At 46.5% G+C, this 23,496-nt stretch overlaps 1 protein-coding gene across 6 annotated transcripts in view; it reads right to left on the bottom strand.

Annotated features, from left to right (window-relative positions):
* Positions 1-1,048: 1,048 nt before the first annotated feature.
* The window catches only part of CAP1 (cyclase associated actin cytoskeleton regulatory protein 1), a 28,035-nt gene continuing 5,587 nt past the window's right edge, over positions 1,049-23,496 (bottom strand). For 3 of the 6 annotated variants that reach the window (XM_039363004.1, XM_039363008.1, XM_039363010.1), the window contains exons 2-13: positions 19,624-19,745; positions 17,008-17,108; positions 15,007-15,084; positions 13,462-13,605; positions 12,761-12,846; positions 11,172-11,277; positions 10,888-11,068; positions 7,907-8,097; positions 6,088-6,208; positions 5,563-5,645; positions 4,456-4,599; positions 1,049-2,432 (exon numbers count right to left, since the gene is read on the bottom strand). In XM_039363004.1, coding sequence (XP_039218938.1) covers positions 2,349-2,432; positions 4,456-4,599; positions 5,563-5,645; positions 6,088-6,208; positions 7,907-8,097; positions 10,888-11,068; positions 11,172-11,277; positions 12,761-12,846; positions 13,462-13,605; positions 15,007-15,084; positions 17,008-17,108; positions 19,624-19,735 — 1,431 coding nt within the window. In that variant the 5' untranslated portion in view covers positions 19,736-19,745 and the 3' untranslated portion in view covers positions 1,049-2,348. Of the gene's footprint in view, positions 2,433-4,455; positions 4,600-5,562; positions 5,646-6,087; positions 6,209-7,906; positions 8,098-10,887; positions 11,069-11,171; positions 11,278-12,760; positions 12,847-13,461; positions 13,606-15,006; positions 15,085-17,007; positions 17,109-19,623; positions 19,749-23,496 lie in introns of all 6 variants that reach the window. The other 3 variants (XM_039363005.1, XM_039363009.1, XM_039363007.1) reach the window with 1 other exon arrangement.

The raw sequence follows: 23,496 nt of genomic DNA, 5'->3' as shown, positions 1-23,496 counted from the left end.
AACAAATGGTGGTGTTAGGTGCGATGGGTAGATCAAAGCTCACTTTTGATACTTTTCTCTGATCTGAACAGCTTGTTGGCATATGACAGAATCTGGGGAACTGGTTACGTTTTTGAGGACATAACCACTTCCCCAGATTCTCTCCTTTGGGTCCATTGTGGACCATCGAGATAGTTGTGTAGACCAGCGGTTCTCAACCTGTGGGTCGGGATCCCATTTGGGGTCGAACGACCATTTCACGAGGGCCGCCAAACAACACAGTCCGCCATTCCCCCCCCCCCTTTTCCTTAGCTGTGCTACTCCCTTTTATTCTATTGGCTTTTGAAAGCCAATAGAATAGACTCTCTTGAATAGAGTCTAATTCTATTGGCTTTCAAAAGCCAATAGAAATTGTCCAGGCTGTCTCTGCCCTGCTGAGCCCGCCAAAAGTCCCATTCTACAAATGGTGCTGCACCAGTTGAGTAGTCCTCGACTTACGACCGGTTGGGGGTCGCGGCATTAAAAAGGTTGAGAACCACTGGAGTAGACTTTTTCAGATTGTCTTAACAGTTTCCAGGATAGACTTCATTAAAAAGTTTGAACTAAGACGGGTAGGCAACCTTGGCTCTTTTATGACTCGTGGACTTCAACTCCCAGAATTCCTGAGCCAGCCATGCTGAGGGGAAAGGGAGAGGTATCCATGCTGAGCCATGCTGGCTCAGGAAGTCTGGGAGTTGAAGTCCACGAGTCATAAAAGAGCCAAGGTTGCCTACCCGTCTTAGTTCAAACTTTTTAATGAAGTCTATCCTGGAAACTGTTAAGACAGTCTGAAGAAGTCTACACCAGTGGTTCTCAACCTTGAAGATGTGTGGACTTCAACTCCCAGAATCCCGTAGCCAGTATTGGGCTAAGCTCCAGACTCCTCCAAGCGGTATATTTCAAAAGCCCTCCCAGGCACAGATCATTTAAGCAGGAGATAACACTCAAGAATTAGAGAAAACCAACAACGGAACGAGAGCAACCAGCTCCGAAGGCACCGTGGCAAGCTTAGAAAGGATCACACTTTATGAGCAACTTGGCATTAATTTTATTCTATCTTCGGTATAATTTTAAGTACATAAGAAAGATTTTTTTTTTTATATTCCACAAGCCTCGGAAGAGAAGTACAAGTCACAGGACAGTTTCAAAATAAAGAGGTGCATATCTTCTGTTAATTTTCAAGTGGAAAACTCAAAAACGTGGCAAAAAGGAGGAAAGATATTATCTGCATTACTACAGTTAAGACAGGCAGCTCCCTGTGGTGGGTCATTGCAGTACCATGCCTTCAGCCTGGGCACGATCGCCAGAGTGCTGTGTGACGCGAAACTCTGCAGAAGAAGCAGCAAGGGAGAGAGGGAGAACTAGCTAAAGAGCCCAAATGCTATGGGGCTAATAAATGCCGGTGAGCAATAGAACCAAAACGCCATGGAATTGTGCTTACAAACAAATACTTCTCTTGGAATGGAGAATTCATTCTGCCCTTGGAGGGGGGTGTGTGTGTGAAAAAAAAAACACCTGATACAAATTCTGGGAAAAACTGTCCTGGAAGACTGAACAGTGTTCAGTTGTTCAAAAAGAGGCCTCTTAGCCACAATTTTCCCTTTGTAAGAAGGCTTGAATGGAAGGGGTCGAGGAGCAGGCTTTGAACTGCTGGAGAGGCGCCCAGAATGGAAAAAAAATTGTTCCGTGGTCGTCTCGTGGCACCTGCACCAGGGCAGTTCCCCTCCTCCCCCACCTCATGGCACAACACAGAATTTACAAGGACAACACAGGAAGGGGGAAATAGGGGCGAAGGAATGTTACACATCCCATTTTTCAGCCTTTGGTCCAGCAAAGCTATTCTCAGCATCTCTTGGGTGAGGTTCGTTGAGCAGAATCATTTCCCTCGGACCTTCCCCGATCTAATAATAAGCCGGTCAAGTATATTTCATACATCCCTAAAGGGGAGGGGTACCATATGCTGATAGAAACTTTATCCCCCTCCCTCCCAACATTCCTCATTGAAGTGGAACTCTGTGGCCAGCTTGACACCTGCACCGACTGGACAAGATGGGTGTTGCCTGGCCAGAGGGGAAGGGGAGTGAATGCCACACCTTCCTGCCAGTCAAGGGAGAGAATGGAATGAACCTGCCCCCCCCCCCAACCCCAAATTCCAGCCTGAGGTATTTTCAGTCAGGGGAGAGTGGCAGGTCTTTCAAGAAGACAGAAGCAGAGGGAGAGTTGGAAAAAATGGGACGAGGAATCTAAAAGCTGGCCCCCAGAAAGCATTTTTTTTTTTTTGTCCCAAAGTGATGGTAGAGGAAGGGGAGGTCGTGAAGCAGGAGGCCATTTTATCCAGCGATTTCTGTCACCGTGGTGACCAACTTCTGCCCGTTCCATTGCGTCTTGAATTGCTCAGGGACAGGAAATTCGTTCTGGGGAAATCAAACATACAAGTCATGGTTGACTGGTGTGCAGAAGACAAGACATCTCTGGTGCTGGGGACGCCACCATCCCAGGGCACAGCCCCCCCCACGTTATGCACCTTTCAGAATTTTGCAAGGTTCCTAAGTCATCCAGTTTATATGTCGCTTCCCCTAGTACAGGGGTTCGGAACCTCGTCTCTGGGGCAGCCCCTGAGATATTGGAAGACTGCTATCATGTCCCCCCTCGTCCTCTTCATTAAACTAGACCACTGGTGGCGAACCTATGGCACGGGTGCCAGAGGCGGCACTCAGAGCCCTCTCTGTGGGCACGCGTGCCGTCGCCCCAGTCCTAGGCCTTCAGCTGGGTTTTATAAAACCTTTTCACTTTAGGCCTCCGCTGCTGTGTGCAAAAAAAAAAAAAAGATTCAATCAATCAGTCAATTTCAACTTCTCGTGGGAAAAAAAAAGATCTTGCAAAGTTGGAATTGATTGATTGAACTTCTTTAGTTTCACCCAGTCTGACTCGGTCTCTAAAAGGTTCGTCATCACTGAAGTTGTTGTTGTTAATTGCGAAGTCGTGTCCGACCCATCGCGACCCCATGGACAACGTTCCTCCAGGTCTTCCTGTCCTCTACCATCTTCTGGAGTCCATTTAAATTCACACCTACTGCTTCAGTGACTCCATCCAGCCATCTCATTCTCTGTCGTCCCCTTCTTCTCTTGCCCTCAATCTTTCCCAGCATCAGGCTCTTCTCCAGTGAATCCTTCCTTCTCATTAGGTGGCCAAAATACTTGAGTTTCAACTTCAGGATCTGGCCTTCTAAAGAGCAGTCGGGGTTGATCTCTTCTAGGACTGACCGGTTTGAACGCCTTGCAGTCCAAGGGACTCGCAGGAGTCCATCACTGAACTAGACATACCCAATTCCAGCAACCGTTTCTTATACGTTTTAGCCTCCAGTCCCCTAATCATCTTTGTTGCTCTTCTCTGGACTCTTTCTAGAGTCTCAGCATCTTTTTTTTACTAAAGATGTTAGACTCTAGCTAAATTAACTTTAGCTAGTTTATGGTCCACTCTGTTTGCAGATTCAGAAACTAGAGTAACTAACCAGGTGAAATATGTTGTGTGGCTAACAGCTGGGGATACAGATCTTTGCCAGTGAAATTCTGCTTCCCTTGTTAAAGAACTGATAACATCCGCTCAGTAATGCAATTCTCTGAAACCATTATCTGCTCCAGCAAGACTGGGGGAAGTTTCATTTTTAAGTATGGGTAGTCCTCAATATACAACTGTTCAATTAGCGACCGTTCAAATTTACAACCTAACTGAAAAGCGGGGGTTCCGAAGTTCCAACTGCCACTCCCCCCCACTAGCTATGTGACCAAATTTGCTCAGCAAAATGGCCACGTGTATTGCTGTCTGCAGCATCGTGGAGTCATGACCACATTTTACGATGATTAACCCTAACTAGCAGTTAACGCAGTGGTTCTCAGTCTGTGGGTCGGGACCCCAGTTGGGGTCGAACGACCATTTCACGGGGGTCGCCAAACAACGCAGTCCGCCATTTTTCCCCCCTTTTCCTTAGCTGTGCTACTCCCTTTTATTCTATTGGCTTTTGAAAGCCAATAGAATAGACTCTCTTGAATAGAGTCTAATTCTATTGGCTTTCAAAAGCCAATAGGAATTGTCCAGGCTGTCTCTGCCCTGCTGAGCCCGCCAAAAGTCCCATTCTGCAAACGGTGCTGCACCAGTTGAGTAGTCCTCGACTTACAACCGGTTGAGTAGCCCTCGACTTACGACCGGTTGGGGGGTCACGGCATTAAAAAGGTTGAGAACCACTGAGTTAACGTCTCGCAAACAATGGGTGGTAAAATTGGGTCATTCATGTGGCCGACCCATTTTATGACCCTCACCACATTCAACCGTAATGGGCAGGCTGTATTACAGTCATATGTCAAGGACTACCTGTAACTCCCCCTTTTCAGCTTGAATGAACACCCCCCCCCCTTCGGAGTGATACGGACAAGAACTCACAAAGTCCCCGTTGTCTGTAGGAACAAGAATGTTCATCTCCGAGGACTTGGCACTAACAATCTCACACTCTAGAGAGCTCTTGCTCAAGTAGACTTGACAACCGTCTGTCTTGTTGATGGAAATGGTTGGCACTTTTCCCATTACCTAGTGAAAAAAAAGAGACCGTGCTGAGAAACTGCCCAGGGCTACCCCTCCTACGCCAAGTCTGGGCAACCTTTTTTCTTCTGTGGAAATCACATTTCCCTCCGGGGGCATTTAGAAGCAGCAAGGTGGACAGGAGCAAAGCAGCCAACAGGAAGGTGCAACTCTAAATCCAGAAGTTGAGGAGATCAGTCGTTCTCCTTCTGAACCTCCTTTTTACACTCTCCCAAGAAGGGATAGATGGATTCCTAAAGGACTGCAGAAATTTGGCTAATGGCCACAGCTTGACCACTCTAAATGTTAAGGCAGAAATGAAGGGAAAGGTGGCCTACAGCAGGGGTGTCAAACTCAATTTCATTGAGGGCTGCATCAGCATTGTGATTGCCCTTGGGGAGGCCAGGTGGGTGTGGCCAGGGTGGGTGCAGCCTACTGGGTGGGCGTGGATGGAGTGGGTGTGGCCTACTGGGTGGGCATGGCCAGCTCTACATCGTTCGCATCAAGGGTTCCTGTGGGGGCCTGGACAGGAGTGGGACAGATCTGAGGGTCTCTGGCAGAAGGGGGTGGGACCGGGGCAAGCGCCAAGGCATGGTCCATTTCTTCATTCCTCACAAAGGGTGACCCCTCCCCAGCATGCACCCAGGGGACGGGGCCGATGCGGCAGGGGCTGGCTCCTCGCTGTTTCCAGACGGCCTTGTGGAGCTAAGACTGAATGTGTTTCAGCATAGATGGCCACCACAAAATTGTACATTGGCTCCCGGCCAGCCAGGACCAAGGCAGCGGTGACTGTTCCCTCATTGTTTCCAGGATGGATTCGCGGGCCACATGAAACCGCTTCATGCCCCGAGCCTTGTGTTTGACATGTTTGGCATACAGCATTTTCATGCTTAACATTGGTAACTTTTTGAGACACCTGGTGGGAGGAAGTTACTGTCAAGGTGAAATGAACCAAAGGACACGTGCCATTACCTGAATTTGAACATCACGGCTGTTGATTATCTCAACAATGCCCACCACATCATCAAATACCAGCCCAAGTTTCTTACAGTTATCTGAGAGAGAGACAAGAGAGAAATGAGACTAGTATGGATTGCTTCCTTTAAAAAAATAAATCTCAACATAGCTAAGACTTATCTTTTTTCACTGATAGCTGTAGCACATCAACTTTACAGCCCTCTCTAAGTGGTTTATAGAGTCAGCATATTGCCCCCAACAATTTCGGCCCTCATTTTATCAACCTTGGAAGGATGGAAGGCTGAGTCATCCTTCAGCTGGTCAGGATCGAACTCCTGGCAGTGGGCAGTGTCAGCCTGCAATACTGCATTCTAACCCCTCAGCCACCATGGCTCCAGAATGAACATGAACTTGGGCAAAGTCCAAGAGACAGTGGAGGACGGCGGGAGGTCTGGCCTACTATGGCCCATGGGGTGGTGAAGAATCAGACACAACCTAGCAACCGAACAACAAAACCCCAAAGAAGAGGTGTGAACTTACCCAGCGTGATGGAGTTGATCTTCCCTTGGATACGGAGTGTACTGTTCACACACTTGTAGACATAGGCCACCTGCTTCAACTCCGTGCCACTGATCAAGTTGGAGGCGTTCTCTTGGTTTTCCTAAAGAGGAAAGAGCAGCTGCTATTATTCAGATTCATCACCTTCTCTTGATGCAACCAGGAACAGCAGGAACAACGACAAATTTCACAAACAAAATCCACCCACAGGCTGGAGCAGGGGGTCCACCACGTACACGTGACTAACTGGACATCAGGTAAGAGCTCTTAGCTCAGGGCTGTCAAACTCAATTGCATTGAGGGCCGCATCAGCATTGTGGTTGCCCTTGGGGGGGGGCGGGTAGGTGTGGCCAGGGTGGGTGCGGCCTACTGGGTGGGCATGGATGGAGTGGGTGTGGCCTACTGGGTGGGCATGGTCAGCTCTACATCGTTCACGTCAAGGGTACCTGTGGGGGCCTGGGCAGGAGTGGGACAGATCTGAGGGTCTCTGGCGGAAGAGGGTGGGACTGGGGCAAGTGCCAAAGCATGGTACATTTCTTCATTCCTCACAAAGAGTGACACTTTCCCAGCATGCACCCAGAGGGTGGGGCCAACACAGTAGGGGCTGGTTCCTCGCTGTTTCCAGACGGCCTTGTGGAACTAAGACTGAATGCGTTTCAGCATAGATGGCCACCACAAAATTGTACATTGGCTCCCAGCTGGCCAGGGCCAGGGCGAAGACAGTAGGGGCCGTTCCCTCACTGTTTCCAGGATGGCTTCGCGGGCCACATGAAACCACTTTGCAGGCCGCATCCAGCCCCCGGGCCTTGTGTTTGACCTGTCTGTCTTAGCTGAATTGCATATGGTCCCTCACTGAGACAGAGGCACAGAGCCCAAGTCCTTATCTCATTGCAATTCTTAATGGGCAAAACCAGGGCCAGAATAATTTAATCAATATTTAAGGTTGCAAGTAGTCTTTGACGTACAACTATAATTGAGCCCAGAATTACAATCATGTCGAGGCAATCATAAAGTGGGTCGGTATGTGAACTTGCCTGATTTTACTTTCTGAGTTAAGGGAATACCGCGATCCTTAAAGGGATCCACTTCCTCCATTGGGCGTTTTTCGTGACAGGTCCACTGTAACTTTGAACAGCCACCCAGGCAGGACTGCCAGTTGTTACACTTCCAGATAACTCAGTGGTTCTCAACCTGTGGGTCGGGACCCCATTTGGGGTCGAACGACCATTTCACGGGGGTCGCCAAACAACGCAGTCCGCCATTTTTTCCCCCTTTTCCTTAGCTGTGCTACTCCCTTTTATTCTATTGGCTTTTGAAAGCCAATAGAATAGACTCTCTTGAATAGAGTCTACTTCTATTGGCTTTCAAAAGCCCATAGGAATTGTCCAGGCTGTCTCTGCCCTGCTGAGCCCGCCAAAAGTCCCATTCTGCAAACGGTGCTGCACCAGTTGAGTAGTCCTCGACTTACGACCGGTTGAGTAGCCCCCAACTTACGACCGGTTGGGGGTCACGGCATTAAAAAGGTTGAGAACCACTGAGATAACTGGAGCTGAGGCTTTGTCCTGGCTCTACCTCCTCCTCCTCCCTACCCAACGTGCCCCTTGAAGGCCAAGGGCTTGAAAATAAATGACCTACCACCTCAAGGTAACGCACGCTTTTTGTATCGACACAATGTGTACGCTCTCCTGCCAGCAAAGCGATTTGCCGGACTCCTGTCTGATAGACTCTCTTAAACTGAGGAGGTTCTCTTGGAAAGAACCAGCTTCCCAGGGGGTGCCAAGGTGAAAGGCTGCGGACTCACCACTCTCCACTTCTTGCCTTCCAACTCCAGCATGGGGGGCTCCTTCTTCGCGGGCAATTTGGAGGAAACGTTGACTGTGCAGGGAGGCTTGGCAGCCGTGAACGGTTTGGGCCCCGTTCGCACAGGACCCCCTTGGCTTTTCAGCGACGGGTTTTTGTGGGTCTTCATCTCATCGGACACGTGTTTCAAGCCTAGGATGGGAAAGCATCATTGGCAGAGTTCACACCCTTTGCTAATCCGTTATGCGTTGCGGTGTCTTGGGAACCTAAACCCTTGACCAAACAGCTTGCCTTATACAGGACGTCCTCGACTTATCACAATTCAGCCCCAAATTTCCATTGTTCAGCAAGACAGTGAGTTTTGGCCCATTTTATGACTTTTCTTGCCACCTTTACTGAGCAAATCACTGCAGTTGTTCAGTTAGTAACAAGGTTGGTGAGTGAATCCGGCTTCTCCATTGACTTTGCGTGTCAGAGTCGCAAAAAGGGACACTGCAACCGTCATAAATACATACCAGTTGCCAAGTATCTGAACTTTGATCATATAACCAGGGGGATGCTACAATGGTGTGTAAAATGGTTATAAGTTTTTTTCAGTGCTGTTGTAACTTTTATCTAAACCACCCTCTTGTTATGGTTCCGGCTAATGAAACACTTCAAAGAACTTCCAGGCATTTATTTTCCTAAAAGTCAGTGATTGTTACAAAATGTCCACACAGGCATAACGGAAGGATGCTAAGATGCTAAGTTTTCTTCCTCTGAGCAGTTAAATTATCAGCATGTTCCCTCCCTAAATTAGCCATCATATCTCACATTATCCAATTAGTGTGAAGGTCATAGGTTTTCTTCCTCTTTCTTTCCCAGGTTTTACCCCCATCTCCCTTCTGCTCTGTATTAACCCCATAAATACCAGACAGTTCTGCATATTGTCAAAAGCAAGAATATACAATATTTGCAGCGTTGACACCTTGGCTTATTCACAGAGTTCTGCAAGGAATTAATGTAAGACAACACACACCTGACTGCAATGAGAAGGCCCGGTACAAGTTTAATGTAACAGACCTGTGGTTGTGATCTGTGTAAGATGGGCAGCCACATAAATCTCTTAAATAAAGTCCAGCTTGGAGGTGGTGTATCAGAAAGCCAAGCAAAGATTATACGAAAAAATAAAAAAGTTTCTTTGTTCCTTAAATTGATAGGCTGCCCATCTCACCAATAAGATGACTCATTAGTCATATTAAGGACGGTTCAGTCTTTGAACAATATTCTTAACATGGAGTCCTTTCTTCAACCAATGGGAAAATGAAGCACTTATACCAGGGGTAGGCAACCTTGGCTCTTTTATGACTCATAGACTTCAACTCCCAGAATTTCTGAGCCAGCATGAGGGAAACTTTGGCCCCTTCATAACTCATGGACTTGAACTCCCAGAATTCCTCAGCCAGCATAGCTCAGCATGGAAACCTCTCCCTTTCCCCTCAGCATGGCTGGCTGAGGAATTCTGGGAGTTGAAGTCCACCAGTCATAAAAGAGCCAAGGTTGCCTACCCCTGCCCAAATGCCTGAATTTTGATCACGTGACCATGAGGAAAAAATATTTAAATATTTAAACCAGGGGTCTTCAAACTTTGCCCCTTTTATGACTGGTGGACTTCAACTCCCAGAATTCCTCAGCCAGCATGGAGGAACTATGGCCCCCTCATGGCTTGTGGACTTCAATTCCCAGAATTCCTGAGCCAGCATGGCTCAGCTTGGAAACCTCTTCCTTTCCCTTCAGCATGGCTGGCTCAGGAATTCTGGGAGTTGAAGTACACCAGTCATAAAAGAGCCAAGGTTGCCTACCCCTGTCTTATATGATGGATGTATGATTTAAGGGAATCACACCCATCTCCATCTCAAAATTGATTCCCCTCCCCCCCCCAACAAAATTTTCAAACATTTTTGAAATTTGGAAATGGACAGAAAGTGTTCCAATTGCATCCAGGTGACGAAAATGCTGTCATTCCAAGCCAGAGGGACACCTTGACAACCCTCTGCAACCTTTTCACTATACGGAGACAGCTAAAAGGCGACTCCTACAATTGAAGGCTACTGTGCTTTGCAGGGCAATGAATGTGCCTGTAGGGTTGCCCTATTCACAGGAACCCCCGCAGGGCACCGAGTTTAATTAGTTCTGCTCAATGCAAGAAGGAATGAAAAAAACTGAATTTCTGAGGTGCAGAATTCCAAAGATGTAAGCGACGGTTCAAATTATTTCTACTGGTTATGTTACCATGGCTGCAGATTTAGGAAATGTAACTGTAGTTTCACTATTTCCTCGAAAGGCTATGCAAACATGGACTAGTTTCGGATCAATCTGCTCCCAGAATCTTTTTCCAAGCCCTTGGTTTGGTGCAATTTTAAGACCAAGGTACTGTTCAAAAGACATTGATTTGCCTTCAGTTGAAAACATACAAATGCTGCTATCTTTAGCCCCACCGACCATCTGTCCACATAAGAGGATTAACATTTGTGACATTTTGCAACCTGTTAAACAAGCAAAACTGGGTTATGGGATGCAGTTAAAACTGCGCCCTGCAGAAACTCTTATCCCCTGGACCAGGGGTAGGCAACTTTGGCTCTTTTATGACTCGTGGACTTCAACTCCCAGAATTCCTGAGCCAGCCACGCTGAGGGGAAAGGGAGAGGTTTCCAAGCTGAGCCATGGCTGGCTGAGGAATTCTGGGAGTTGAAGTCCCCGAGTCATGAAGGGGCCAAAGTTTCCCTCATGCTGGCTCAGGAATTCTGGGAGTTGAAGTCCACGAGTCACAAAAGAGCCAAGGTTGCCTACCCCTGCCCTGGACAAATCCCCTGCATAGGAGACTAAAGAACAATTCCATCCAGGACTCTTTTATTTTATTTTTTTAAAAAATGCCTAAAGAATTTAGCTAGCTTCCAAAATCGGGGCTAGCTCAACTTGTGACTGAATGACCAATCCACCTACCAGTAGTGATGGCTTCTCCCTGATTGATCTGAGCAAAAAGCGCTGAGCGGGAGGCAGAGGAATCTGAACCAGCATTTGGGGAGGCGGGAGCTGGAGGGGGAGGGGGGCCAGGGGGAGGAGGGGGTGGGCCACGACAAACGGGAGCCCGAGATCCGTTTTCTGCATCAGTTGGCTGCGGTCCCTGGAAGGATAAGGGGAAAAAGAACACCCAATTAGGCTCTCTGTTAAAGAAATAAGGGAAACCACCCCAAGGCACCTGGAATAGGGATGTGGGTCGCGCTCACTGTTTTGCTCCAGGTCAGCCCAGTGGTATGATACTGCTTGATGTACGCTTGCAGCTCGGTCCAGATACTGAGGTAAGTCTTCACCCAATCCACGTGCTTCTTATCACTAGAGAAATAAGACCCAGACAACTTAATTGGGCCACTGGCTGGACCATCTGAAATTCTGCTTATAAAAGGGGCCCTATTTTACAGACAGAACTGCTTGGATAAAGTGACTCCTCAGAATTGTTTGGCAGGAGAATTCACCTAACGTTCGATACTCAATATATTTATAAGGGAATCTCCTTCTAATATCTACCCTCTCCCAATATGTTCTCACAAATAAGACTTTAATTTTTGCCACGCAATTTTCCTAGAACAATTTTTTTTTCTGCTTTCCGACAGGCTGTCTTAGTTTGCTGGATTTTAAAATGTCCAGTTGATAAAACTTAGTAAGATAGCAACACTCCCATTGTAAGAGGGTTTTATTCACGAGTCTTGCCTCTGCTCTTTAGCTGTACATTTGTTTCTTGCAGTTGGGTTACGGGTAGTCCTCCACTTAGGACCACTTGCTTAGCAACCTTTCAAAATTACAACAAACCGCCCCCCCAAAAAAAAACTACTTATGACCTAGTTCCAAGGGCCACATGCCATGGTCATGTGACTGCATTTTGGGTGCTTGGCAATTGGCCCCCAGCAGTATGCCGCATCCTTAGTCATGTGATCATGATTTATATGTTGTCAAAAATTGGCATTTACTTCTGGTTTGGGGCAAAAATGCCAAATACTGAACAATGGCCAAAAATAAAAATATAATAAAAATGGATCTGGTCACATGGTGTCCTGCTTTATGACCATCATAACTTACAATTGTAATGAGCAGGCTTTTTTATGGTCATAGGTCAGTGGTGGCGAACCTATGGCACGCGTGCCAGAGGCGGCACTCAGAGCCCTCTCTGTGGGCATGCATGCCATGCCCTGGAGATGGCAACTGTCCCTCTTCAACCAGCTGCCCACTAACTTGCTGAGGTCCCACATGGCTGGATGCATCCCAGCACCCATGCGCTCCCTGGCTTCTGTGTGCAGGGGCCGATGGTGTCAGGCAGCAGCCACCCTGGCCCCTGGCTCACCATGCCCTGTGACAATGACACCCCCACCCTGCCTCGCCTCTCCCCACAGGACGAGTTTCCTGCCCACCGCCCCACCTGCCAGAGACCCCCTGGATCTCCCCCAATCCTGTCTCCACAGGCGTCCCTCCCCATGAGCAACATCGAGGTGATCACGCCCACCTTGGCCACACCCATCCAGTCTGCCATGACCACCACAGTCACGCCCACCTAGTGGGCCACACCCACCTGGCACCCGGTGACAAATAAGTGGGGTTTGGGTTGCAGTTTGGGCACTTGGTCTTTAAAAGGTTCACCATCACTGCCATAAGTCAAGGACTACCTGTATTGATAATGTATTTGTACCTCCCCAGAGATCAACCAGTAAAACTTTAGTTAAGGATGTTAAAAATATGGGGCACAGGGCTTCTTATGTGACACTGCATCCACAGTTACTTCTGGCTGAGAAACAGGCTACTTGCAGCTTTCTGAAAGGAAACCTACACATCTTTGTATTCTTTGAGGACCCGGTTGCTATAAAACATGGCGGCATCTGTCATTTCCTTCACATAAGGGCCTGGCTTGGGGGCCTACAAGAAAACAGAAAATAAGCTTTGCATTTCATCAGCAGTATAACCAAGGCAACACAATTTTTTAAAAAAACCAACCATTTTAATTTAACTAGTTTACAGCCAAAGACCAGAAAAATGGTGCACAAGAAGCAGTTTACCAGAGAATACCGATAGTATTCCAACATGTTTACATAGAGTATAAACAAAGCAAAAACAATAATAGGTGTGCAAATTCACCAGCCTTCACCAGCACAAAAAATTAATTCAGGCCTTTCTAATAGCAATAAGAACAGAGTAAAATTGTGCTACATTCCCGGAATTTTTAGTTGAAAATTCAGCAAGGGAAAAAAAAAACCAAGAAATTTGAGTTTTGGACCAGTCTGTATGGCGAGTAAGAAGAGCAGTTAAGAGCTCTGTAATCAAAGATGATAGAGGGAGCAGAGAAGTAAACCATGGGCTACTGATCCGGGTCAGAACAGATACAGATACAGACACATTCTGCTTAAGGCAGGAGTTATTTCCCCTCTTCTGTCAGCAACTTAAAACTGGCAATCGTAATATGAAGGATCACTCTTGAGAAACAGAAGCTCGGAGCAACTTTACATGGAGACGTTTTAATTCCTCAATCCTTACCATGGCAACCCAGCCTAGTGCAGGGATGCTTTCGCTAACTGTCGAGAGGTGGTTGAAGAATTTGCTGCCACGGTTCTTCTCTCTGAAGTTCTGGACCACCTGGATCTGATCCGATATTGGCTTCAACACGACGGAGAAGTTACTCTGCAATTAAAAATTAGAGGAAACAAGAAGTGAATTATTTACGCGCCCAAATCCTCTTGCTGCCGAGGGTTCTCCTTGATCATTAACTTTAAGGCTGCCTATTCCCATTGATGCTAGTTCTCTTCCCATCTATCTTCCACCTTCTAATTAAACAAGGACCAGCTCATGCATAACGTGGACCCACGATGTCTGAATTTACCATCTTGCTAACCCTTGGTTTGTTTTAAAACAGTCCTTTGAATAAAGAACTGCTGGGTTCGTGGATTGTACAAAGACATAAATCAAGCTGCAATGATTAGGTTTTAGTTTCTGACACAGACAGTCCTTGACTTACAATGGAGCCCAACATTTCTGCTGCTAAGCAAGGCAGTTGTTAAGTGACTTTTGCTCCATTTTATGATCTTTTTGTGCTGTAGTTGTCAAGTGACTCATGCAGTCATTAAGCAAATCTGCCTTCCCCCCTTTGATTTGGCTCGTCAGAAGCCGGCTGGGAAGGTTACAAATGGGGATCACATGATCCTGCTGGGACAGTGCAACTGTCGTAAATACACACCCCAGTTGCCAAGTGTCCAACTTCTGATCATGTGACCACAGGGATGCTGCGAGAGTCGTAAGTTGCAGGTTGGACTAGAAGACCTTCAAGGTCCCTTCCAACTTTTTACTATTATTGTTGTTGTGTGAAAACTTATATCTCATCTTTATTATTTTTATAAACAACTCAAGAAAGTGTATAGACCTAATTCTCCTCCTATTTTCCTCACAAGAACCCTGTGGGTTGGGATAAGAGGGGGATTGGCCCAAAGTCACCCAGCTAGCTTTCGTGCCTAAAGTGGGACTAGAACTCACCGTCTCCTGGTGATTGTCCTAAAGCAGTGATGGCGAACCTTTTAGAGACCGAGTGCCCAAACTGCAACCCAAAACCCACTTATGCATTGTTGGGTGCCAGGTGGGCGTGGCCCACTGGCTGTGTATGGCCCATTGGGTGGGTGTGGCCCATTGGGTGGGCGTGGCTACAGTGGTAATGGCAGACTGGGTGGGACTAAAAAGTTCAATCAATCAATTCCAACTTTGCAAGATCTTTTTTTTCCCACGAGAAGTTGAAATTGACTGATTGAAGCTTTTTTTTTTTTTGTACACAGCGGCGGAGGCCTAAAGCGAAAAGGTTTTATAAAACCCAGCTGAAGGCCTAGGATTGGGGCGACGGCGCGCGTGCCCCACAGAGAGGGCTCTGCGTGCCGCCTCTGGCACCTGTGCCATAGGTTCGCCACCACTGTCCTAAAGTCACCCAGCTGGCTTTCATGGCTAAGGCAGGACAAGAATTCACAATTTCCTGCTTTCTAGCCTGGTGCCTTAACTGCTAGAGCAATATTACTGTGACTGTAAAGGTTTTTCTCCACTTACTGCTATGGGCTGTTGGCACTGAGAGGCTGTCACCAGGAGAACTCTCTCGGTCATCAATCCAGCATGGACCATCTCAGCCTGAAAGAGAGGGAGAAACAGACAACCTTATGAATTAGCAGCAACGGAATTAGTGTCAACATTCTTGCTTTGACAACATCTGGAGATGCAGCCTTTTTCTTTCTTATGCTTTACTCTTAGAATTAGATGATACTGGGGGGGGGGAAGAGGAGGAATGTGAGGGGAGTTAGTTCGACATAACAATATTGTAATAGTGTGGGAACTCAGGGCTTTTGAAATAAGAGATGATAAGGATTGGCCGGGTTGCAGAACAGAAGGGAAAGCCTGCCTTTCAAACTAATTGGAGAATGTGATTTATGACTGTTAATTAGAGGAGGGAATTGTGTTTGATACTATGTGCTCAGGGGAGGGGAATCCAGATTTTGGCTTCCCTTATGCATGTGCCGATGCTATGCTGCTCGAATAAAGATTCTTTAAGGTAAACAATGCCTCAAAGTTCTTTGAAGAGTTTCATCTGTCGGAACCATGACAATTAGATTGGCAAAAGAGAATTCCAAGAATGACTGACTGTATCAAAAGGCGACAGGCTATATACATTATTTCTTACATTTGCATACTGCTTTACATCCAACAACCAAAGGTAATTTAAACAATGAAACAAAAAATAGCATTAAAACAATGCCCTCCACACACTATTAGGGCCTTATGACCAAAAGTTTGCAGTGATGGCTAATATAAGTCAAAGCCAAAGGCCTTGAGAGGCTGTTAAGCAGCGTCCATTCAGCATATGGAGCAAACCACTGCGTAACTAAGACTGGATATGCATATTAATAAAGGCCTGAAGACTTGCTGGAGGAGAGGAGGGGAAAAATGGGCTTTGCAAGAGAAAAAGTGAAAAAGATTGAAAAACGGATATATTGTGACTGTGCACCTAATTTCATAGGGGATGGGGAACTATTATTTTGCCTGTATTTGTTGTAAGAAGATCAGTAGTTAAAGATTTTCCTCTCCCCATCTTTTTTTTTATTTCTATTCTTTTCATGCCTTTTCTCTGATTTTAGTTTGCATTATTTTTTCAGTATTGTAAAACCATCTAATGACAGGCATTTTTAAAACACCCATATATTGTGGAGTTCCTGGTGCTCTCTGAGCTTGTTTGCTTGCAGATGTTTCATTACCTAACTAGGTAACATCATCAAGTTGCTGAGGAACTCCACAATTCAATCATGAGCTACATCTCTTCTCTTCGACTGAAAGTTAATATTTTCTGCAACTCTCCCTAAAGCTTGGAGAGAGGTATTTTAGAAATAGGTCAGTGGTGGTGTAATATGTTGGGATAATTGTAGAAAAGGGAATTTAGTTTCAATCTCACTTCAGGAAAAAAAAAAAAAACACCGCCCAGTCCTTTGGGTAGTCTCAATGCTTCTTGCCCCACTTAAACCCACTTAGTAGCTTATTTTATAGGGCTGCCCTGGGAATTTCTGCAGAAATATCCCCATTCTCCTGTCAATGAAGGTATCTAGAAAACACAACAGACGGGTAACTTCAGCCAACCGCTCAAGAGAAATATGCAATATCCTTTTGCACAAAAAGAATACCCATGAAAAATAATACAGGCCAAGTTTCTATTTTTAACTCAAACTTGTTCCTCAGAAAATTGACTTTTCTATTTTAGGGAGATTTGAAGGTGGCAGGCCAAAATTATTGCAGTCTTCAGAATCTAAACATTTCTTCCTTTTTAGTCTCTGGCCGCAGAAGCTTTAGAACTTCCAAAGTATTGCCAACACCCCCCCCCCCCTCCCCAAGTGTGTGAATGGAGTCTACATGGTCTCCCGTCACCATTTATTGTGTGAGCTTGATCATACCACCTCCGTTTCTGGGCAAAAAGCCCGTTAGCCTCAATTGATTGCCTGCCAAAGATATCAGGGGTGGTGTATTTATGTCCACTCAAAATAGGAAACAGGAAGGAAGCATGAGTCATACGTGTTTTTGGACTTCGCTGCCAATTTCTCTGCTGATCTTCATGTATGCAGCCACTGGACCTGCCAAGAGTTCGTCAAAAGCTTGCACAAACTCAGCAACTCCTGCAGAAGGAAAAGAAGCAGGTGAGACCTTGTGCGTGAGGCCTGGGGCGGTCGTAAATCGAATATGCAGCAAGACTTTGAGCTGCATTAGTGCCATAGATAACAACCTCCAAAAGGGGCTTTAATGTGTAAATGCAGCAACACCCTTTAAAGCAGCTGTGTCTCTTTCCCAGGCTCATGCATGTCATTCTGGGAAAACTGCAGATGGTGCTACAAACAGACACCAGGGTTGTGTGTTTTGAGAACAGGAGTAGTTGGGAAAGAGAGTGAATCTGCTTACTAGGGCTGGGCAGCTGCTTTGGAGTTAATCTCTGAAAGATAATTTGGAGTGCAAATTATCTTTGGGAGATTAACGCCAAAGCGCTACCCAACCATAGCAAGCAAATTCACTCTCCTTTCCAATTATTTCTACTCCTAAAACAATGGTGGCAAACCTATGGCACGGGTGCCAGAGGCGGCACGCAGAGCCCTCTCTGTGGGGCACGCGCGCCGTCGCCCCAATCCTAGGCCTTCAGCTGGGTTTTATAAAACCTTTTCGCTTTAGGCCTCCGCCGCTGTGTACAAAAAAAAAAAGGTTCAATCAGTCAATTTCAACTTCTCGTGGGAAAAAAAAGATCTCGCAAAGTTGGAATTGATTGATTGAACTTTTTAGTCCCACCCAGTCTGCCGTTACCACCGCAGCCACGCCCACCCAATGGGCCACGCCCACCCAGCACCTGACGATGCATAAGTGGGTTTTGGGTTGCAGTTTGGGCACTCGGTCTCTAAAAGGTTTGCCATCACTGTCCTAAAACATATTGTAAGGACCCACCCCACTCTGCATCTTAAGAAGACAGAACTCTTGGAATAATTCTTCCAACAGGCATCCTTTATTAAGAGAAAATGGTTGCAGGCGTTCTAGACAGGACTTGGGGTCCAAGCTCTCCCATTCAAGGTTTTAAGGGGTTCCCCAGTAGCCCCACCCAATTACCCCCTACTTCCAGTGACAGTCTCAGGCATTATACTCCCACCCCCTTTTCCTTACTGCCGGCTGGATGGAGACTTCAGAGAAAACTACATGAAAGGTAATAGCCCCATTGTTATGGTTAGCCCTTTTGGTGATACACACATCCAGTTCCTTTCTTCAGAGAAAACTACATGAAAGGTAATAGCCCCATTGTTATGGTTATACACATTTTGGTGATACACACATCCAATTCCTTTGAAGTGTACCAAAGGAAGTGAGGGCCATAAAGCCCCTTTGTTCACCCCCTTCCCTTCATCGTATGACAGAATCCATAGAGGGCAGAAATGGGGTTTTCTATAATTGATAACTGGAGATGAAATATAATTGGATTCTGACACATATTTTCTTTCCTAAACATGGTGCCCTCCGAGCTTGCCAAGACTACAGTCCACTCCGCCAGAGGTTCTAGCCATGTGGTTGGAGAACATGCACACTTTCACAGGGTGCCCTATTTATAGGCAGTCTTTTTCAGCAGGTGAACATGTTAGGATTGCTGAGAGCATGTTGTGGGTGCTCTCATAAAAGACCTGCCATGTGGGCATGGCCAAAGCCAAGGAACTCCTCACCCCCCTCCTCTTCCTGGCTGCCTCACAGGCCTCCCACTAGTTCAATTTATCATCATTTGAAACTGAATGCAGATGCTACATGCTGACATTTTGCTGCATGCCGGCTTCTCTTTCTTTAATTAGGAAAAAGAAAATCAAGGAACAAACGTTCTGATACTGGAAGCATGCTGTACTGCTGGGTGCTTAAAAAGGAGGCAAGGGAACCCCAACAGGGCTGTTGTTGTGGGGGAAATAGGAGGAGGAGGAAGGAGTATAATGTATGTTCGCTGCCTTGTGGCATATAAAACCCTGTGGCAACCGAAAATGAAGCAAAGGTGGCTGTAATCAGAATTGGGTGAAGGTTGACATCTTGGGTATAAAAGTAGTAAAGGTGAGATGAAAAATGGGAGGGAGGGAGGAAGGGAGGGACTGCTCTATAATGCTATTATATACATTTTTGAACTATGGTGCTGGGGAAGACTCCTGCGAGTCCCCTGGACTGCAAGGCAATCAAACCAGTCAGTCCTAGAGGAGATCAACCCCAACTGCTCTTTAGAAGGCCAGATCCTGAAGTTGAAACTCAAGTACTTTGGCCACCTAATGAGAAGGAAGGACTCCCTGGAGAAGAGCCTGATGCTGGGAAAGATCGAGGGCAAGAGAAGAAAGGATGGAGTCACTGAAGCAGCAGGCGTGAGCTTAAATGGACTCCAGAAGATGGTAGAGGACAGAAAGGCCTGGAGGAACGTTGTCCATGGGGTCGCGATGGGTCGGACATGACTTCGCAACTAACAACAATACATTTTTGATTTAGAACTGGTGGGACTTGCTGTGCAAAGAAGGGAAAGTGAGCTGCTAATCTGGTTAGCAAAGCCAGAGGCCCACGCTGCCCAAATATGCTCAGGGGACAGGAGTAGAGTCAGCCCCTTGGAATATCAAAGGATATCATTTGGCACAGGGAGCTTACCTTTGGGGAGGCTGTCCCCATGGCTGCTGTGCACGCCAGGACCACGAGACACCATCTCCAGTCGCCCCACGGCTTTCTCCAGTCGTTCAACAAGGCTTTGCAGCTCTGTCATCTTTCAGCACCTGCTAAATTTGAGCATGCCGTTAGGAGGAAGCTAATGCAGCTTGCACCGAATCCTATTTCCTTTCAGGGTCTTTTTCTAACAACCTGAGAGCAAAAAACGGAAAGGAAGCTTATTTACAGAATACTGCAAAAAAATAAATAAAAATAAAATCCCTCTCCACTGAAACCAAGGCCAGAGCCGGAATACAATATCCATCGCTCAGCAATTGAGACCTTTGAACTCTGGTGCTGGAGAAGACTCCTGCGAGTCCCCTGGACTGCAAGGTGATCAAACCGGTCAGTCCTGGAGGAGATCAACCCCGACTGCTCTTTAGAAGGCCAGATCCTGAAGTTGAAACTCAAGTCCTTTGGCCACCTAATGAGAAGGAAGGACTCCCTGGAGAAGAGCCTGATGCTGGGAAAGATGGAGGGCAAGAGAAGAAGGGGACGACAGAGAATGAGGTGGCTGGATGGAGTCACTGAAGCAGGAGGCGTGAGCTTAAATGGACTCCAGAAGATGGTAGAGGACAGGAAGGCCTGGAGGGACGTTGGGGTCCATGGGGCCGCGATGGGTCAGACACGACTTCGCAACGAACAACAACAAACATGTGGGTGAACCCAGCCAATGTTCTACATGTGAGGTGCTGCAGCCTTTCTCTTGGAAACACAATAAAAACTAAACACGTGGAAGTAATCGGAATGTTTTAATCTCTAATCCCCTTGTCCTTGCAGAGGTATCTGCCAATCTCTTCTGTATTTATTCTAATGTTTTAGCCTGGCTGGGGATTGTCGGTTGCTGAGTTTGTATTTAGACACTTACAAGTTGTGGGTGTTTTGTCTTTCTTATCCCACACAAGTACTCGCCTCCACAATCACACAAATGCTGATCTTAATTGGCTTTCAATCAGACTTTTAAACCATGGGGAGCATTTGAACTTTGGGTAGATCTGGAGAATCAGTTATGTGTGGGTTGGAAACTGTACATGGTCTTCAAGTAGCAAACTGGGGAGGGGGGGGGGAAGCTCCACACTGGGTCATACTAGGACAACGATTAAATGTCATTTTAAATGGAACGTGATTAACATAAAAAAAACTTTCTGGCAGGCTGCAATTTGGAATAAGTTACGAGCTAGTTCAGATTCTCTCTCCTATTCATCAGAGATGCTGGAAGTGTCAGGCTTTAAGAGTCTCCTTCATCCTAATGAATAGATTCCATATGCATATGCCCATGTGGGCATATAATTTTATTAACAGTCTGGAATATAATAACAATTTAATACAAGTCAAAGAAAAAGAATAAAAAGTAAATAATGCAAAAAAGCACCACTCCAATAGAAAAGGAAGAAAACACGCAAGTGACTTTCAACCTTCGCCATAAATATAAACAACTGTAATGACTCTTCTACCTCTCAAAGGTTGCAAACATTTACCGCTTCATCTCCCATCCAATCTCCTTATCTAGAAACAAATCCATAAAACATAATCTTTTATGTCCCGATGTCAGCAGAAACTCCGTACAGAATTGCCAGAAGAATGTACCTTGTTTTAACCTTGATCAGCAAATCTAACTTTATATTCCTTCCTTTGACTTCTAACATTCTTAATTGCTGCAGGATCTGATTTCTTAAGGGATGGGTAGGCAACCGTGGCTCTTTTATAACTCGTGGACTTCAACTCCCAGAATTCCTGAGCCAGCCATGCTGAGGGGAAAGGGAGAGGTTTCCAAGCTGAGCCATGGCTGGCTCAGGAATTCTGGGAGTTGAAGTCCACGCGTCATGAAGGGGCCATAGTTCCCCCATGCTAGCTCAGGAATTCTGGGAGTTGAAGTCCACCAGTCATGAAGGGAGCCATAGTTCCCCCATGCTGGCTCAGGAATTCTGGGAGTTGAAGTCCATGAGTCATGAAGGGGCCATAGTTCCCCCCTACTAGCTCAGGAATTCTGGGAGTTGAAGTCCACCAGTCATGAAGGGAGCCATAGTTCCCCCATACTGGCTCAGGAATTCTGGGAGTTGAAGTCCACCAGTCATGAAGGGAGCCATAGTTCCCCCATACTGGCTCAGGAATTCTGGGAGTTGAAGTCCAGTTGAAGTCCACCAGTCTGGGAGTTGAAGTCCACCAGTCATGGAGCCATAGTTCCCCCATACTGGCTCAGGAATTCTGGGAGTTGAAGTCCACGAGTCATGAAGGGGCCATAGTTCCCCCCTACTAGCTCAGGAATTCTGGGAGTTGAAGTCCACCAGTCATGAACGGAGCCATAGTTTCCCCATACTGGCTCAGGAATTCTGGGAGTTGAAGTCCATGAGTCATGAACGGGCCATAGTTCCCCCATGCTGGCTCAGGAATTCTGGGAGTTGAAGTCCATGAGTCATAAAAGAGCCAAGGTTGCTTACCCCTGCCTTAAGGAAACAGCCTTGTTCTTCCAGCACACAGCAAAGCCAGGAGAAGGCCGTGGTTGGGCTCCTTTAATGGAGAGCAGAGGAAGGTTGCAGAAACATAAGATCCAAAGCACAACTTCCAAATTGGGGCAATGGTTTTAGCTAAACTAGCCCGCCAGGCTTAGGGTGGGCATATGCCAAGATAAGCAGGTGTCCAAGATAACAAACAAAAGCATCCTTGTTTTCTTTCCTACTCAACCTTATATGAAATAATGGATGGTGTATCTTCCTCAGGGTAGGACAAAACCTACCTTTATCTTTATAAATGGGAGGTCCTTTACAGTCCTCATCCCATCCATCTCTTCATTTTACGGAAATGCCAGCCACTTTTTTCACTGGTTAAGCCATCTGATCAATGGATTACTGCTCTCGCTTGGAACAGGAATCACGGCTCTAGTCAAAATGAACCTTCTATTGGTTGGATCTGAAAATGTTGTTGGATCCACTGTCGCCAACTGCAGCTCGGTGCCCCGAAAACTGCCTGGGTGTCCTTAAAAAGACTTCAGACATTTTCATACTTTAAATTCCAGGCAGATACAACGCACTGTAAATTTTGTGGGATGCTCACGGTTAGCCCATAAAGGCCTGTCAAGAGACTGCGGTAGGGCCTGAGGCAGCTACTATTGCAATACAAAGGATGACAATGCAGTCCTACGCAGCCTTAATCACTGTGAGAGAGGGCTCTGCACATCTCAGGCTCTACAAGAAAGAATGTTACAACAGGGTAACACAAATGTGTTGGTGGGCTGAGACCCCTCCCAAGGGTCTCAGCCCACCAACACATTTGTGGACTGCACTTGAAGGAATAAATGACAGTACAGGTAGTCCTCAACATACAACTGTTTGTTCAGTGACCGTTCAAAGTTACAAGAGGACTGAAAAAAGTGACTTACGCCCAGTTCTCACATGACTGTTGCATCATTAAAATTTGGGCACTTGGCAACTGGCATGTACTTATGACAATTGTATTGTCCCAGAGTCATGTGATCACCATTTGCCACCTTCCAGTCAGCTTTGGACAAACAGCTCAATGGGGGAAACCAGATTCACTTAACAGGCTCATGATTCACTTCACTGCACTGATTCACTTAACAGCCATGGGAAAAGATCACAAAATGCGACACAACTCACTTAACTGCCTTGCTTAGCAGGAAAAAAGTTGAGCTCAACGGTGATCATGAATTGAGGACTACCTGTGTAGGGGTAGGCAACCTTGGCTCTTGTATGATTCATGGACTTCAACTCCCAGAATTCCCGAGACAGCATGGCTCAGCTTGGAAACCTCTCCCTTTCCCCTCAGTGTGGCTGGCTCAGGAATTCTGGGAGTTGAAGTCCA

Source organism: Crotalus tigris, unplaced genomic scaffold, assembly GCF_016545835.1.
Source record: "Crotalus tigris isolate CLP2741 ecotype Arizona unplaced genomic scaffold, ASM1654583v1 scf7180000019504.1669754, whole genome shotgun sequence".
Classification (NCBI taxonomy): Eukaryota; Metazoa; Chordata; class Lepidosauria; order Squamata; family Viperidae; genus Crotalus; species Crotalus tigris.
Note: the sequence above shows the minus strand (reverse complement) of the source record. Positions and strands in the feature narration are given on the sequence as shown.